Source organism: Canis lupus, chromosome X (genome assembly GCF_048164855.1).
Source record: "Canis lupus baileyi chromosome X, mCanLup2.hap1, whole genome shotgun sequence".
Classification (NCBI taxonomy): Eukaryota; Metazoa; Chordata; class Mammalia; order Carnivora; family Canidae; genus Canis; species Canis lupus.
The window spans coordinates 4,194,746-4,210,963 of record NC_132876.1 but is presented as its reverse complement, the minus strand read 5'-3'; the positions used below and the strand labels follow the sequence as shown (position 1 = coordinate 4,210,963).

At 55.9% G+C, this 16,218-nt stretch overlaps 1 protein-coding gene across 6 annotated transcripts; it reads left to right on the top strand.

Annotated features, from left to right (window-relative positions):
- Window positions 1-4,426: 4,426 nt before the first annotated feature.
- Window positions 4,427-15,448, top strand: PRRG3 (proline rich and Gla domain 3). 6 transcript variants are annotated; one of them, XM_072817676.1, is made up of 4 exons: window positions 4,427-4,504; window positions 8,437-8,475; window positions 9,408-9,568; window positions 9,893-15,448. In XM_072817676.1, exons 2-4 carry the CDS (start codon window positions 8,469-8,471, stop codon window positions 10,418-10,420), a joined length of 696 nt encoding a protein of 231 aa, XP_072673777.1. In that variant the 5' UTR covers window positions 4,427-4,504; window positions 8,437-8,468; the 3' UTR covers window positions 10,421-15,448. The 6 variants fall into 6 exon arrangements, with proteins under 6 accessions (XP_072673777.1, XP_072673774.1, XP_072673776.1 ...); XM_072817673.1 differs by lacking the exon at window positions 4,427-4,504 and adding an exon at window positions 4,872-5,016; XM_072817675.1 differs by lacking the exon at window positions 4,427-4,504 and adding an exon at window positions 5,439-5,545.
- Window positions 15,449-16,218: the final 770 nt, after the last annotated feature.

Genomic DNA, 16,218 nt, shown 5'->3' with positions numbered 1-16,218 from the left:
CAACAATCCTACCATTTTTTTTCCACTGCCCTACACCAAATTCTGACTCTATCCTTACTTCTCTCCTTACCCATTAATCCATGACCAGTCATCATCACTGCTTCCTAGAACCATGCAAAGCTCCTGTGTCCCTCTGCCATTTCTTTGTACTCATGTAGGGAGACTCAACCGTGATATAACCCAACCTTCCACCGACTTGGGGTCTGCACCCCTGAGATTGAATGTGCCTGGTGAAAACCTTGGAGGCATGTAAGTATTTTCACTTTAAATTGACGGCCACTCAACCTCAAGTGGGCCCTTGATACAGCCTAGCGGTCCTGCTGCATTTCCACAGAGAGTCCAGCCTTCGCATCTCCCAGAAACTCTTCCTTTTCTCCTGAAAGCACTGATACTTCTCTCCCACCCTCACTCCCAGCTAGTGGCCTGGCTTCTTGTTTCGCTGAGAAAAGACAAAGCACCAGAAGACAAGTGCTCCAAGCTCCGCCGTGACCTCTCCTATCTCCCTGCACCTGTGCATCTGTCTCCTGCATCGTCAACTTTTTCCTTCCTAACTGGCTTATTGGCGCACAAACATGTTGTTCCTGTGCTGTAATTTCTCCCACATTAAAACAATACTTTTATCTTGTTCCCTCGTGTTCCTACTAACCACCACTTTCCAATTTCTCTTTTCTGACTCTTGACGGGAAGCACTCTGATCCACCTGTAGGCCCCCGCGTCTCCGTGGAAACTGCTCAGGAAGGCTACCAGTGAGCCCTCCATTGCTAAACAGCTAAACACAGTGGTCACTTCTTTGTCCTCTTAGTCATCCAGTTGGTAGGATTTGAAGAAGTGGCCAATCCCTCCTTCTTGATCCTCTTTCCTTGCACCTCGCTGCTCATTCTGTCCTGGACTTGTGTCTTTCTGCTGTAGCTCAATACGAATCTGTCATCAGAAACTACCCAGAATCTGCCTACTTCTCACTGCCTTTGCCACATCACCTGGTGTAAACCACCAGTGTCTCTCACCTGGATTATTTCAAGAACCCCAAAATAGTATCCCTGCTTCCAGTCTTTTCTCTGTTTAATATGTTCTCGGGGGCAGCCCAATTGATCGCTTGGATGAGAATAGATGTCAGATCACAGTACCCCTCAATGTCTCTCCACATCACTTTCATAGCCAAAGTCCTCGCGATGGGCTGCAAGGCCTCGCATGATCTCTCACCACCCTCTCTTGTGGCCTCTCTGGCCTCATCCCCACCGTCCTCCTCTCTCAGTCCCTCCACTGCAACACACCAGCCTGCTGGGTGCCCCCAGGGTGTGTTAGGCGTGCACCTGATTCCAGGGCTCTGGCATGTGTGGATCCCACAGCGTGGAACAGTATGGCCCCTCAAATCCTTTGGATCTTGGCTCAAATGCCATCTCCTCAGTGCAGTCTTCCCTGACTACTGTATCTAAAGACCCCACACTCAAAGTCGCTTCTCTGTTTCATTCTTCTCCACAGCACTAGTCATCACCCAACATCCTGTATCTTTGACTTCTTTGTCTTTTTTGTCTGAACTTCATGAGGGTAGGAGCTTTTGTTTGTTTTATTGGCTTCTGTAATCCCAGGTCCTAGAATACTACCCCGCACACAATAGCACTGAGTAAATACTTGGTGTCTTAGTTTGCTCAGCCTGCCCTGACAAAGTACCACAGCCCGGCTTAAGCAACAGAAATCTATTTTCTCACGATTCTGGAGGCCTGAAGTGTGGGATCAAAGTGTCATCAGAATTGGTTTATTCAGAGATCTCTCTCCTTCTACCTGTGTCTTCACATGCTTTTTCCTGTGTGCCTGTGCCCTGATCTCCTCTTCTCATATGAGCAGCAGACAGATTGGAGTGGGTCCCACCTTAATAACCTCATTTTAACTTAATGACCACTGTAAAGACCCTGTTTCCAAATACAGTCACATTCTGAAGTAAAGGGATTAGAACTTCAACATGTAGATTGTGTGGGGAGGCACAGTTCAGCCCATGATACTTGATTAATTGGTTAATCCATGTGCAAAGATGAATTGAGGCTTTTATGGGGTAAAGATCAGTGTTTAGGCTCAGGGACAGGATGAGTCTTGGTGAGGCTATAAAGGGAAGGGGGGCAGTAGCGTTCATAGAAGGATTCAATTCTGGGATGGATGACAGTCGGATAGGGATTGAGGTGCCAAGAGTGAATGAGGCCAGAAGAGGGTACTTGTCTCAGCCAAAGGATGCGACACAAGGGTGGTGTTAGGGAGAGGCCATGTGACAGAAGATAATGGAATCAGTGCAGTTGAGAGGTGAGGAAAGGAGAGACTGGCCAAGGCTTGCAGAGGGGATGAGGGGAGGAATCAGAGGAGCAGTGGGGTGGTTGAGAAGCTGGAGTAGGTTTGAGGATGTTGAGAATGTCACCAGTGGGTGAGATTGCCCGCATACTTTCTGGGGCCTGGTGCAAAATGCAAATACAGGTCTCTTGTTCAAAAAGCATTAAGAACTGAGAATTTCAAGACGGAGACAGCAGAGTCTTAAACCAAGTGTAGGGTACACAGCCATAAAGCTGGTCCTGCCCAATAGGATATGGATCAGGAATGGAGATAGGTTAGAAGTTAGGATAAGGTTGGGTAAAAACAGTCTTTTCTCTTCAATGTGCTGGAGATTTTTATTGAAACATGGTCTGCCTTTTGCCATCTTTTATTATTATTAGCAACTGTACTGTACACTTTTTGGAGGTAGTTCCTCCCACAATCCTTAGTGCCCTACCTATGTGATTTTGATGTGTGCCGAGGTGTGGTTGTTGTCACCAGCACCGCTTGGTAACAAGTAAGAGAAGGGTGCATGTTGGGTGGGATGGAAATGGAGGAGAGTGAAGACCTGCAGGGAGACTGGAGCATCTCTCTAGGATTTCGATAATGAGGGTCTGGACTGCACCGTTAGTCTGTGGGAGGAGCAATTTGCTTGGAAAATAAAGTCCCTTGAGTGCACTAATCTGCTGGGTGCCCAGCCCAGGCAGGTAAGCCAAGAGGCCAAACCTTTCCCACCCTGGTGCACAGCAGGGGCTGTTCAGGCCATATCTCAAAGCAACTCCTGGTCCCTGGGAGTGCATGGGGCCCTCCTGGGGGGAATTAGGAAGTCTTCTTTGAAGAAAGCCAAAGTCTGGAGGAAGCCCAGACTCAGGATCCCCATGGGGAGGAAGCAGGGCCCAGAGCTTCTGGTGGTGTTGGGGACACCTTGGTGGTAAGTTGAAGATGGACCGTTGCTCCAGCTCCTCACTTCAACTGGGCCTCTCCTACCTCGGCTCTGCAAGCATCCAGCGGGCGCTGTGGATGAGGCCCTGTGTGGGATGTGAGGGACATATGAAGAGGTCCCTGGCCCCCGAGATAGAGGAGGCGGGTGCACGGCTCAAGTGAGCGACCAAACGGACAGAATGCAGCTGGATGGGGGCACACTCATGTGACTTTGATGTGACCCTGCCGTTTGCTCTCTTCCCTGCCTTTGAGGGAGCTATTATCATTATCGTCATCATTTTCCTTTGACAGATGAGGAAACTGAGATGCAGAGAGGTTAAGTCACTTGCTCAGGATCGCAGGTGATGCATGGTCTTGTCAGGAGTTGGAGCTCCTGCGCTGCTGCTGCTGCTGCCGAGGGGCCGCTCCTCACCATTCCCACCCTGGGCATCTGCAGAGAGTGCTAAGAACCCAGCTGTCAGCGTGGGCAGGGGCGGAGAATCCCGACCTGAGGACAGATGTCATCTGAGCTATGCGGGAAGAATGAATGTGAGTGAGCAGAGGCTGCTGGTGGGAGGAAAGGCATTCTGGGCAGGGAGGGAGCTAGTAGCTTAGGTGGGGGTGCTGGGAGGCGTGTGAAAGCCACCGACCCTGGCCTCACACGCGGAGAGTTGTGTGAAGTTGCCTGTGGACATGGTTAAGATCAGGAAAGGAAGCTGGGGGTGGGACTAGGAGACCCAGGAAGTAAGTTTCAGGAGAGGTCCAAAGCGCTTCTCCCAGCAGCCCGGCCCACACCCTCTCCCCCAGAACGGAGAGGGCCTCTAAAGCCTACACAGCCCTTTTGGGTCCCAAAGGACTCCCGTTCTTATCCCCGGGTGATCTTGATTCCCTTCTGTGCAAGCCTTCTCCCCAGGCGGGGGGATGTGGGCCTCTTGCCTTCATGAAGGAGGGCAGAGGGCTGTCCTGGGCAAAGGGGGCTCTGAGTACAGGTGCAAAGCGCCCTTGGGAGCCGGGTTGGGAGAGGAGAGAAGGGCAGGGGGGCTGCTCAGCTCTGGGAGCTGGACTGCCAGAGGCCCGAGGGGATGGAAGCCTTCCCCCTATTTTCCGATGGAGGCAGGACATTGGAATCTCTCTGCCTGGGATGGGGGTGGGGATAGTTCCGGGTGTACCTTCTCTGGATCATCCTGCCGGAAACCCCAAAATAGGAAAAGGGGTGGGAAAGGCGCCCACTTCAGTTGCCAGGAGGGCTCCAGAGGTGCAGAGAACAAACGGAACCCTGAAAACTCAGCAGGTGCCCTGGACCACCCCGGGGAAGCTTGGGCAGACCCAGACCCCGAGTCCCCCCCCCCCCCCGCAACGGTCCCCCCTTAGCAGTCCGCCGCGTCGCGTGCTTCTCCTGGGACCAGTGTCCTCTACCAGCGCCTGGTCCTGTCATGCCGAACCTCCCGCAGCGCGGCCTCCTGTGCCCCCTCCCCGCTCCCCCCCGCGCTCCCCTTCCTCTCCCCTTTCTGCGCCTTCAGACTTTCCCAAACCCATTTCCTCCTTTATTTCGCTGCAGCCCCGCGAGGGAGGCAGGCTTCTCCCCATTTACCAGATTTGACCGGCGGGGAGCCTGCCGTCCCGGGGCGGGGGGGCGGGGGGCGGTAAGTGAAGGAGCCAAGGTCACCCAGTCATTGGCGGAACGCAGCCTCCACCCAGCCCTTCCGCGGGCCCGCTGGAGCCCTGCGAGGTGGGCCCGGGGTGCTGGCCCGAGCCCCTTCTTTCCTCGGCCGGCTCTCGGGGGCGGGCTGGCCACAATGACAGGTGAGCCTGGGTCGGGGACAGGTGGGGGAGGGTGCGCTGCGCGGGGCCCGGGCGCGTGGGCCTTGGGCGCGGCCGCCCCAGCTCGCCTTGGCGCCCGGGCTTCCGAGGGCCAGGGCCCGGGGGCACCACGGGGCCCGCGCCTTCGGCTGGGGGGTCCCCGGCGCGCCCCGGGCCCGCCGCCCAGGCCCCGCCCCCCGGCAGCACGGGCGGGGGCAGGGGCGGCGCCGGCGGAGCGGGGCGCGGGCGCGCGGTGCTGGGTGCGCGCCGCCGCCCCTCCGGCCCAGCTCGCCGGCCGCCCGCCCTCCCCCTCGGCCCGCTCTCCTCGCCCCCTGCCCTCTGGCGTCCTCGGCCCGGCGGCCCGGCGCGCGGTGCGGCGCGACGATCGCGGCCTGGCGAGCGGGGCCCGGGGGTCGTGGCGCTCGAGGGTGGCGCGCGAGGCGCGGGGCGCGAGGCCAGACTTGGCGCAGCGGGGCGTGGGGGGCGGGCAGCGGCGGAGTCCCCAGAGGACAGCAGGGCAGGGGGGTCCGAGGTAACGGGCAGGGCCCGGGCGCCCGGCTGCGAGGGGCGGGAGCTCCAGGCGCACCTCGGCCCCGGCCTCGGCCGGGCGGGCTTCGGGGGGCCCCGGGGCGGCGGGCGGGCGGCGGGCGGGGAGGGCGGGCGGGCGGAGACGGCTGGGCCGGGCCGGGGGCTTGGCCGACGGGGAGCAGGTGGGCGGGGACAGGGCCCTGCTGGCAGAGGCGCCGCAGCGAGGTGGCGGGCTGCGTGCGCAAGCAGGGCGGCCGCCTCCTGGGCCCAGAGAACGGTGAGGCCGTTGGGGTTGGGCGCCCCGGCCCCGAGGGCATGGTTCGGAGTACAGGGCCCCTGAGCTGGGCGCCGGGCACTGCTGGGCGGGGGGGTCCGGAGGCCCGGCCGGGCCAAGGCGTTGGGGGTCCCGAGCAGCCCCAGGAGAAGAGTGTGCCCGGGCCAGAGGCTGGCGCTCCTGGGCAGGGCGCAGCTGGCGGGCGACGGTGGGCAAGGACGGGCACGTTAAGGGCTGGCATGAGCGGAAGGGGACCAGGAGGGCCCAGAGTTGGAGTTGGAGCATAATTTGGGAGTTTCATGTCACTGGGTGGGTTGATGAGTCATGAGCTTTGGCGATCACAGAAGCCTTTCCTGGCGACAGCTAGTTCTGAGTGAGGGGAATGAAAAGGGCTAGGATTGGGAGAAGTGGTTTGCAGGCCACGTCTTGGGACACCTGGTGCTCTGATGGCCTCCTGTCTCCATGCGAGGGATTTGGGGAGCGACCTTTCAGACTGCTGTGATTTGGCTGCCTCAGCCCAGGCTGGGGTTAAGGAAGGTCTTTGTGGCGGCCTGTCCCTGCCTTCCTTCCTCTCCAGGCCCTCAGGATTCAGCTGTGTTCCTGGGGGGAGTGGGTTAAAAATTCCTTGGGCCTACAATCAGCCTTACAGTATCCACCAGGGGTAGGAGGGACATCATGTATATGCGTGACTGCAGCAGCATTCTCTGTCTGGAGCCCTCACGCTTCCTCACTGTTGCCATAGCAACGCCCTATTGATGGTGTATTTATAGGGGAAGAAGCAGGCGCTAAATTTTGGGGAAGGAGGGGGAGGCGGCCTCGCAGCAGCAGCAGCAGCAGCAGCAGCAGCAGCAGTAATGGTGGCTGCAGAATTGTTAATGGAGTGTGCCATTCCCTGTGAGCTGGGTTTTTTTTTGGGGGGGGAAGGAGGAGTTCCTGCCTTTTTTGAACCTTAAAAATAAACTAATAACTTTGGCAAGTGTCAGGAGAGCACTCATTCGTGGCTATGATAGGTGTGGGTGTGCATGCACCCAAGTCAGGTGTGTTTGGGACAAGATGTGGCTGTGTGTAAGCTGTTATGTAATTTTAACACGTAAAAATGAACAGAACCGACACGGCAGTTCTCTTCGATAAACAATGCAATGTGTGGCTTTGGATCTTCACTCGCTAGGACAGCCTTTACTCAATCTTTGCAAACTGTGACACAACAGCTCCATTTTTAATTCAGTCAAACCCTTTGCTGTTAGGCGTGCCACACCCACACCCTCACCACGTGACTGGCATTGGCCCTCAGGGAACCCCAGAGACCAGTCAGAGGCAGAATCTTGAGATAAATAGTCAGTCTTCACTCCTTCCACACCGAGGGCCAACTCTTCTTACCATGGTAGACCAATCTGGGGGACGGAGTCGCTCCCCGAGTTTTGGGTGGGATCGTCCTGGGGTTCAAAAGACAAAATCCCCCTTGACGTGGGGTTTCTTGTAGACAGGGGATAGATTTGCTGTTTTTCCTTTAGCTTTGATTTTATTTACCATTTATATCCTACGTGTTTGCCGATCGGATTGGAAGGTATATTTGAAATACACACAAGGCCCTGCACCTGTGAATAGAAAAGCGTGTGCCACGCTGCCAAGGAGGAGCATAGGTGCTTCACCAGCTGGGCTTCACGGTCAGCGTTAACACTGAGCTTCCTGGCAGCCGAGGTGAAAAGGGTAGCACGACGGGTTGCACGTTCCCGTGTCTTGCGTCCAGGTAGTCATAAACCCCCAGCTTCTGCTTGGGGAGGGAGCAGTGGGGTGATGGCTCCCAGGTGCGGACAGCTCGGGCAGTGCGTGTGCGCGTGCGCGGGAGCACTGGCCCTGGTTTATATAGTGGCTGGAGAATTCCTGAGCAGGAGCGGGGCTTTGGGACATTGCAGGCAACCCTTGCGTTGAGTTAAGCATCTCAGTTCCAATCACGCCGGTCACTATCTTCATGCCCCACTGCAGTGGTCTTCGATGCCATGAGAGGAGAGGGAGCTAGTTGCAGGAGACCCTCGGTACCCTGTCCGGTGCAGACAGACACAGTGGGTCACCCGGGGTTGGGCCATGACTTCTGAGATGCATGTCGCCCCGTTCAGCGCTGCCAGCACCTGCTTCTTCAACACGGGCCGCCTGTTTTCAAGGAACATACTTGTCATTAGAGGTTTCTGGGACTCGCCATTGTGAGCAAAATGAGTCCCTAAGAGTGGGTCCTGTCTCTGTCACCGTTGGCGTGCTTGACCTCACCTAATTCTCCATCCCTCGGAGGTCCTTTCTGACTTAAAAGTGCGAAGACTTGTTGAGGGAAGTGAGGAAGGAGGAAACTTGGCCTGTAGGAGGGGATCCCCCCTCTTTCTTTTAAAGGTCATCTACACTCTCAGACTCTGGTCATGGGGGGAAGAGTCAGAAGGAAGGTTAGCTTTGGGTTCTGCTGGGCCTCAGGGAGCTTGGGGGAGGACGGGAGGCTGTGAGTGGCACAGGGGGTGACATGAGCTTTGACCTTTGACCAGGCCAGTGGGGGTGGGAGTCACATCCCAGGGCCGAGGGGGTGCCCTGTAGGCTTTGAGGTGTGACCTCACTGTAACTCTGCTTTTCTCCTCTGCCAGGCAAGTGAGACGCTGGAGCTGAGGGAGCAGCCATGGCAGGTGAGTTTGCCAGGGCCCGGGTGGAGGGGTGAGTGGCCGTGCCCAGGGACTCACAGGAAAGGTGCATGCTCACCTCTCAAGTCCTGTCCAGCCTGCCCGTCCCCAGGGTGTCCCTGAAGCCCCTGTCTCATTGGTGGGTCGCAGCTTTCCCCTCTCAGCTCTGGATCCATCCTTGAGTGTGTGCCCACTTGTAGATGTGCACCTGCCCAAGCCTGTATGAGAGAAACTAATACGACAGGCCTACTTTTTGGTAATGGGCGCCTGCTTTTTGGGAAAGCCCTGCCTGCCTGGGCACTGCAAGGGGCTGGTGGATAGGATACTAGCTCAGGTTTACAGAGCATGTAGCTGAGACCATGTGGGGCAGCTCGACTAGGCCTGGGTCCCTCCCTTGGGAATAAGTAGATATGGCTAGGACTCAGTGACACTTTTGGAGGACGCGTCTGTGCCCAGTCTCCTGGGGCTTCCTTTCTCCTCATAGATCCCTGTGACCCTCTTCCCCGGGGCACTCTCAGATTTGTATGTGCCCAGTGCCCCGATCTAGCCCAGACTGGACTGGTAGTAGGTTGTCTGGGTCTGGGCAATTGGTGACGTCGCAGGTGGCCATTCAGGCGGAGGGACAGGGCACCGCCCTGGTAGAGTCCTATGGGGTGATTTGCGGTTGGTCCCATTTTCCTCTGTACTACCCGGGGCCCCACACTCATGCGTCTGCTCGGGTCCGTGGTGTTCTAAGCAGGTGCATCGTGGCATCGCAGAAGGTCAGCCAGCCCTTCGATCCCGGGTGCAGAGGCGCAGCCGTATCCGGGGTGGCGCGGCGCCTGCCGGCTTTGTCCTGCTTCCCTTCCTCCCTGTGCTTCCCTGTCCGGGCTGAGTCGGGCCTGAAGGAGCCCCAGGGCCCTCGCCCGTGCCAGGCCTCAGTACGGCTCTCTCCTCAGTGTTCCTGGAGGCCAAGAATGCCCATTCGGTCCTGAAACGGTTCCCCCGCGCCAATGAGTTCCTGGAGGAGCTGCGCCAGGGCACCATCGAGCGAGAGTGCATGGAAGAGGTCTGCAGCTACGAGGAGGTCAAGGAGGTGTTCGAGGACAAAGAGAAAACGGCATGTGCTGCCCCAGGGCGGCTTTGTGGGAGCAGGGGAGCCTGGGGCCCATCACAAGGCGTGCGGGCAAAGCCGCCCGGTCTGTGGCAGGGGCGCCAGGGCCATCGAAGGACGTGGCCTTAGAGCCCCAGCCGCCCGATTCTGGGGGCCTCATCACTTGGGAGCACCCTCCTTTGTCCTGGCAGCTGTCGACGGTAGGCCAGCTGGGGGGCCGGGGGCGGCCACAGGCCCCGCCGAACGTGCCAGGCCTGCCAGAGGTCTCGGGGCTCCATCTGGGCCGTGAGGTCGTGCGTGCAGGTGCAAGCGGCCCCCTTTCTCTTGTAGATGGAGTTCTGGAAGGGGTATCCGAACGCCGTCTACTCGGTCCGAGATCCGGCCCAAAGCTCAGATGCCATGTACGTGGTGGTGCCCCTTCTGGGGGTGGCGCTCCTGATCGTCATCGCCCTGTTCATCATCTGGAGGTGCCAGCTGCAGAAAGCCACCCGTCACCACCCGTCGTACGCGCAGAACCGGTATCTCGCCAGTCGTGCCGGGCACAGCCTGCCCCGGGTCATGGTGTACCGGGGCACTGTGCATAGCCAGGGGGAGTCCTCTGGGCATCGTGAGGCGGGGGGCAACCCGCAGGTGGTGCTGGGGCCCAGTCGCGGGGGCAGAGCCACGGTCCGCCTCGAGAGCACCCTCTACCTCCCTGAGCTCTCTCTCTCCAGGCTGTCCAGTGCCACCCCTCCCCCGTCCTACGAGGAGGTGACCGCGCCTCAGGAGAGCAGCAGTGAGGAGGCGAGTGTCTCTTACAGCGACCCACCCCCAAAGTATGAGGAGATAGTGGCCACCAACCCCGGCTCGGACAAGTAGTAGGACTTCTGTCCTGTCCGGAGTGAAAGCCTCTTTTCAGGGGTCTCCTATTTTCTTTTTAACTTTTTAAAGACTGTGCCACCACAAAACAGCCTTAGCCTCCTGTTGCCAAATAATTTCCTAACCGTGGATTTGTAGGAAGTCAGCTGTCAGAGACAGGTCGGGGGGGGGGGGTAGGGAACACACATGCGTCAAAGCCCCTGGGGGAGCCACAGGCCAGAGAGCCCAGCTCTCCCAGAAGCCCCCATGCTCCCGCCATCCTGTCCTCCCATCAGGAACTGGCTTCTCTTATGCCAAAGGTATTAGCCCATTGAGTGGATTGTGGCCCGAATGTGCGTAGGCTCAGGCCCCGGGGCCGTGTGGCGGGCTGGAGACCTGTGTGTGTCTGGCTGGGAGCCTAGGGCACAGAGGTTGAGGGAGAGAAGCTAGGCGATCAGCAGTCCCTTTTCCTCCCCTGTCTTCTGCTTTCCGTCCTTGCTTAACATTTTGAGGACGGGGACAAGGACTGAACAACAACCACAAAAAAGAGTAATAATGAGTAAATAAACGACCAACACAATAAAGCAAAACAATACAACCTGGGCCATTCATAGGGGACCGAGGGACATCAGATCTGTGATACTCCCCTGCCCCGACACCCACCTCCACACACGCTCCTGACCAGATTAAAAGGAATATCTGGAGCCAGCTGGAAGGAGGACGGGTTGTGTGAAGGATGAGGGGCACGGGGCTGGCTGCCAGATTGAGTGAGAGGCCTGTGCGAACTTTGCCATCCTGGAAGCTAGCTCTGGTTCTAGTGTGCTTGGCCTTCTGAAGACCTTGGCTTTCTAGATGTGTACCGGCTGTGCTAAAGCCACTACCCACTGGCCTGAGCCCAATCGTAGCTCTGGGAACACTAATGCTGGTGACCCTGCCTGGGGAGCCCCTGGCCTCTGAGTGCTCAGGGCTACAAGCCTGGGCCAGAGCGCTGGAGTTCTGTCCTACTGAGGCTGATAGTACCCTGGGATGACAAAACCCAAGAACTTGGCCTCCTCAGCTTTGAACTTTGAGGATACTTCCCTTTTCGTGAGCAGGTGCATTGAGTTGAACTTGAACTTCAGTTGACTGATTTCTCCTTAATAATGGTGCTCACCTGGGGAAAAGATCCCAAAGTGTCCCTTTCTAGAACTTCCTTGGCAGGGGAGGTGGGGAAGCCCGTGACCTGGGGTTGAAGACGCCTTCGGGGTTTCCTGTGTTATGGCCAGGTGCTGGTCCATTTTTAGTGACCCCTCTCTGCGGCCCAGGAGCTGTCCACTTCTGCATTTCAGGGAGGTTTTGGACAGCAGTGGGGCAGGAGTGACCTGCCCTTGAACTGACCGTGACCACGTAAAAGATTCTCGACACCGCTTCCCCCCTAGCCCTGCATGTCCGTCCTCCTGGCCTCGGAGCCAAATCACTTTTTCTCTGTGGTGCTTAAAATAATGTAGCAAATCTTTGTGGGGTCCATTAGAGTGCACAGCCAGGGTCTATTGGCAACCACAGCAGTTCAAAACCCACTGACAAGACAAGCTTCTCTCCGTCCAAACAGCTCTCCAAGGCAGGCATCGGGCCTCGTCCTTTGACCGCAGCCCTGCCTCGAGGCCGCGGGTGACTTCTGGAGGCCCCTCCCATCCTGAACACTTGCCCTGGGACACACTTCAAGTTTAGGAGACTTGTATTCTTATCCCACTGAGGCCACCGACTTCGACAGCTTGACCCGGTGGCTGGGTTTTTCCATCCTCCCCCCACCTCCCGGACCCAAGGGAGGCTGACTGAGCTAATAATGCCTGTGCAGTTCCTGAAGCATCAGGGAGCTAGTGCAGTTTGCCCTTAAGAAGATGCTTCTGGAAATGTGTAGCTTACAGGAGACCCGTCTCATGGGGGCCTTCACGTGACTCTGATGTTGAGTCTCGACTTGGGGAGTCAGTGTCCTGCCGGGTGATGCTTTCTGTTCTCTCGTCTGTCCTTCCATGAGAGCTCCCTGATGCCACAGGTGCCAACCAGGTGCATCCCACCTTCCCTTCCTTCCTCTTCTCCCTCTGGACCTCTAACATGACACTCCTGCCCTTCTTCACAAAGGGATTTTTAGCCTAGAAGGGCCCTGCTCTTTCCACGACGGAGGCTGCGGTCTCTCCTATTTGGCCTGTGGTGGAGGACCCGGGGGCAGCCCGAGGGCCACCTGTGAGCCACCTGGGAGCGGGGGAGAAGACCCTGACCCCCCCCACCCCCCGCCCCGTGTGTCTCTTCCCCACTGAGAAGAGAGCCGGGCACAGGCCCCGCTGACCAGAGCCAAAGGGAGCATGCCAAGGAAGGCCTGCTGCATTTGGCATCCGCGGAGCCCTGCCCTGCCAAGCCGGGTGGAGCTGGGAGGGAGCGGGAGGCAGGAGCCTGGCCTGCGGGAGGGCAGCACATGCTGCGTCCTTGGGCGCCAGGCCAGCGAGTGCGGGCCTGCAGGGAGAGCTCGAGAGCAGCTCCTGGGGCCCTGTGTGCTCCCGCTAAGGTGCTCCGCGAGATTCTAACAGGTGGGCTTGCCACCGTGGTCTCTGGGACGTTTTTTGCAGTCTATTGTAGAAAACAAAGTCTATAGTACACAAGGGTCATAACTCCTCACGGTGCACACTCGGCTTTTACGAATGCTCTGTATATACCTTTTCAAACTGTGTCTTTGTATGGACGTTGGTTTGATACAATGCTAAATCTGTAGTAGCTACATTTTTGTTGTATTGGGACCTGTGTGCGTGTGTGTGTGCGCGCGCGCGTGCGTGCGCCTGTGCATGCGTGCCTGTACACGTGTGCACGTTGCCTTTTTCTCATATGCTTATCTGAAACAATAGCCGGTGTGTGGCTATATTTGTACCAGGAGGGTTCCGGTCTGAAGGGAGGAATGTCACCTCCTGGGGCTGGACAGCCTTTTGACGGGACCCTGAGGGAGGAAAGCTGAGATTGGCTGTCCAAGCCCCGCAGAGTCACCACCTTCTGCCCCCACTTCACGAAAAGTTTTAGGAGAAGACTAAGCAGCTCCACCCTGTGGGCCTCTGCCCTGTGGGACCCCCCCACGCCCTTCTGGCACCGTGTCCCCCACCTCTGCCCCTGTTCTGCGGGTCTCAACAGCTGAAGGAGATCTGAGCACTCCTGGGCCTTTTTCTTTTTCCATTTTCTTTTGTGGTGGAACAAATGTGTGACTCTTGCCTTTGGAAATGGTGGGGCTAGTTGTTCAGATATTTTTCATGAAGACAAAAAAAAAAAAAGAGAAAAGGCTTTAAAACACTTTTTAAGACTTTTTAAAACGAGAATCGCAAACCTGTCCCTCCACGCTGCTCCCCATCGCCTGGGGTTCTTCAAAATGAAAGCACAAGAGAAAGAGTGAAGCGCACAGGTGCCCAGCAACACCAAGCAGGCTGACCTGGAGGCCAGGAGCCTCCTCTTCCGCTTGTGAATCCCACTGCCATTAGTGCGAATTCCTTAGGGTGCTTGGGAAAACAGGAATCTGCCCGGTGGGTTGGATGTTGCCTTTCTGGTGGCCTGAATATGAGGAATTCAGGACAGGAAAGTGTCTTTTTTTGTTAAGGAGTTTGAACCAGATGGTTCCTCTCTGGCTGCGGGTTGATCTTTTGACAACCGAATGGCATCCCTTGAGAAGAAGGAAAAAACAACACTGCCTCTAGATTGTTCTTTTGTCTGGGGAAAGGGGTGGGGAGGGGGGCTCTTTTTCACCTACGCCCTGTGTTTCTAGGAGTGTGCCTGTGTGCTGTGTCTTGCACGTGCCCTCACGTTCAAGGCTGAGATGGAGAGCTGGGCAGCAAAGCTTTCCAGCTTGACAAGTAATGAAGCTCCATTTCAGGATTGTGCCGATTCAGAAACAAGCACATCCTCCCCACCGAACTCTGCTCCTACTAATCAGTATAATTAGCTAATTTCAAAGTACTGTAATCAGACTGCCTGCAACCATGGTAAAAGCCTATTAATTTGAAGCCCACTAATTCAGAACTTATAGACAAATCACAACTTATCTTATTAAATTATCTTAATTCACGGTATCTGCGATTCTTGCTCCGTAGAAAGGTTTGACATAGTCTTCGCGATGTTAGTCGATGTTCAGGGTCCTATGTGTAAGAGGGATCTAGTTAAAATGAGCACTTTTTTTTTCAAAGAAAAGGCTCAAGATATCAGGGATCCCTTCACCGTGCCTTCAGCTTTGGGGTTCAGCAATTCTCGTGTGTGAGGCTCTTTGTGCGTAGGATGGTCTCTTGGTCTCTCTCCATTGCGGGAAGGGTGGGTGCTGTAGCTTTTCATTCTCGTAGCCTGCAATTTAAAGTAACGTAGCTGTGTATCTTGCTAAATATTCTGTGAAGCCGATGTTTTGCTATCAGACTGGCCACTCCCATCATTCGCCCCCAAATATTGAACGTAGGGAGCTTTTCCTTTCACAGGCTGTGGGCGGCGAGTCTCTCTCTAGCAAGAATTTCTCTGACAAGGATATCCAAACAGCACACCCCCTCGGGCTCATTGCCTCAACAGTTGTTCTACTGTACTGAGACATCTGACCGTTGCACAGTGCCTGCCCCTCCCCCGCCCCCAGCCTGAGCATTAACACAGATATTCAAGATTGAAACAAATCCCACAGCTGCTTTTGCCTCCCTATCTGTCTCCCCTTCCGGATGCCACTTTCCCAGGCCTGAACACACCTGCTATTTCACTCTGTGATTGTGAATTTGTGACAGTGGAAACCCTGATATGTGCAACTGAGCTTCTAGACATGATTACTGTGAAATGGATTCATTTTGGTACCACTTTAAACTGTGCTTGTATTCATGTGTTGACCCATGTCAGCTGGGAAATCTGTACATTCAGTAGTATGTCAGGATTTCACTGGAGCCTGGGAGCAACCAACCCTCTTGCTTCTGATTCTTTCTCTCTCTCTCTTTTTATAATTGTTGAGTTTAGCTGTTCGACTTTGTCTCTTTCTGTACAAGAAGATAATTAATAATAATAAAGAGCACATGGCATTCACTTGTGTCCTGTCCTCATCACTCTCGGATCCCTGCTGACTCCAGAACTTTCATTGGGGCATGGATGGTTGTGGGCCAAATGTGTGGGGTTTTTTTCCCCCCCAAAGTCAGGCTGTAGATAAGGAAACAGCCCAAACCAGTTTAGAAGCAGGAAGCAGAGATGTCCTGGTCCTAAAAGATTGTCCTTATGTGTAAGATGATCTCCTGACCCATCCTCCTGGGACAGGTTAGTAAAGTCTGTCACAAATCAAGTTAGCAATTTCCCTGTCACCTGATCCCTGGCTACTAACAGGGTTGTCTCTCTTGCTAAAAGGATACCTTGCTTGGTTTCAGGGCTGGGGGAGGGGTGGGAGGGAGAAAGTTTTCTGTGTCCCGTGAAGGTAGGACTTAATACTCAGGCTTTGCCCTGGCTCTGCTTGCCCAATTCAGAGAATGGCAAGACTCAGAGACTGTTCAGAGGGCAAGGATGCACTCGCTTCCCCTTGATGGAAGCATAGTCTCAGTCCCCAGTACTCCCAGCTGTTGGTGTGGGGTGAGATATGGCCATGGGACATCACTGGTGCAAGTTGGACCAATCCCCAGTAATGAAAATAATCCACCCTCAAATAGGAAAAGCCATGGCAGTGAAGAGAAAATGACCATGAAATGTAGGGCCTCCTTCGAGGATTGAATGTGGAGGCCAAATGCCAGAATGACAGCGAGGGGCCTTGGGTTCCATTCCTATCCCGGACTGGCTTGTCGAGTGATGCCAACTTTCTGGGGATGTGGAGA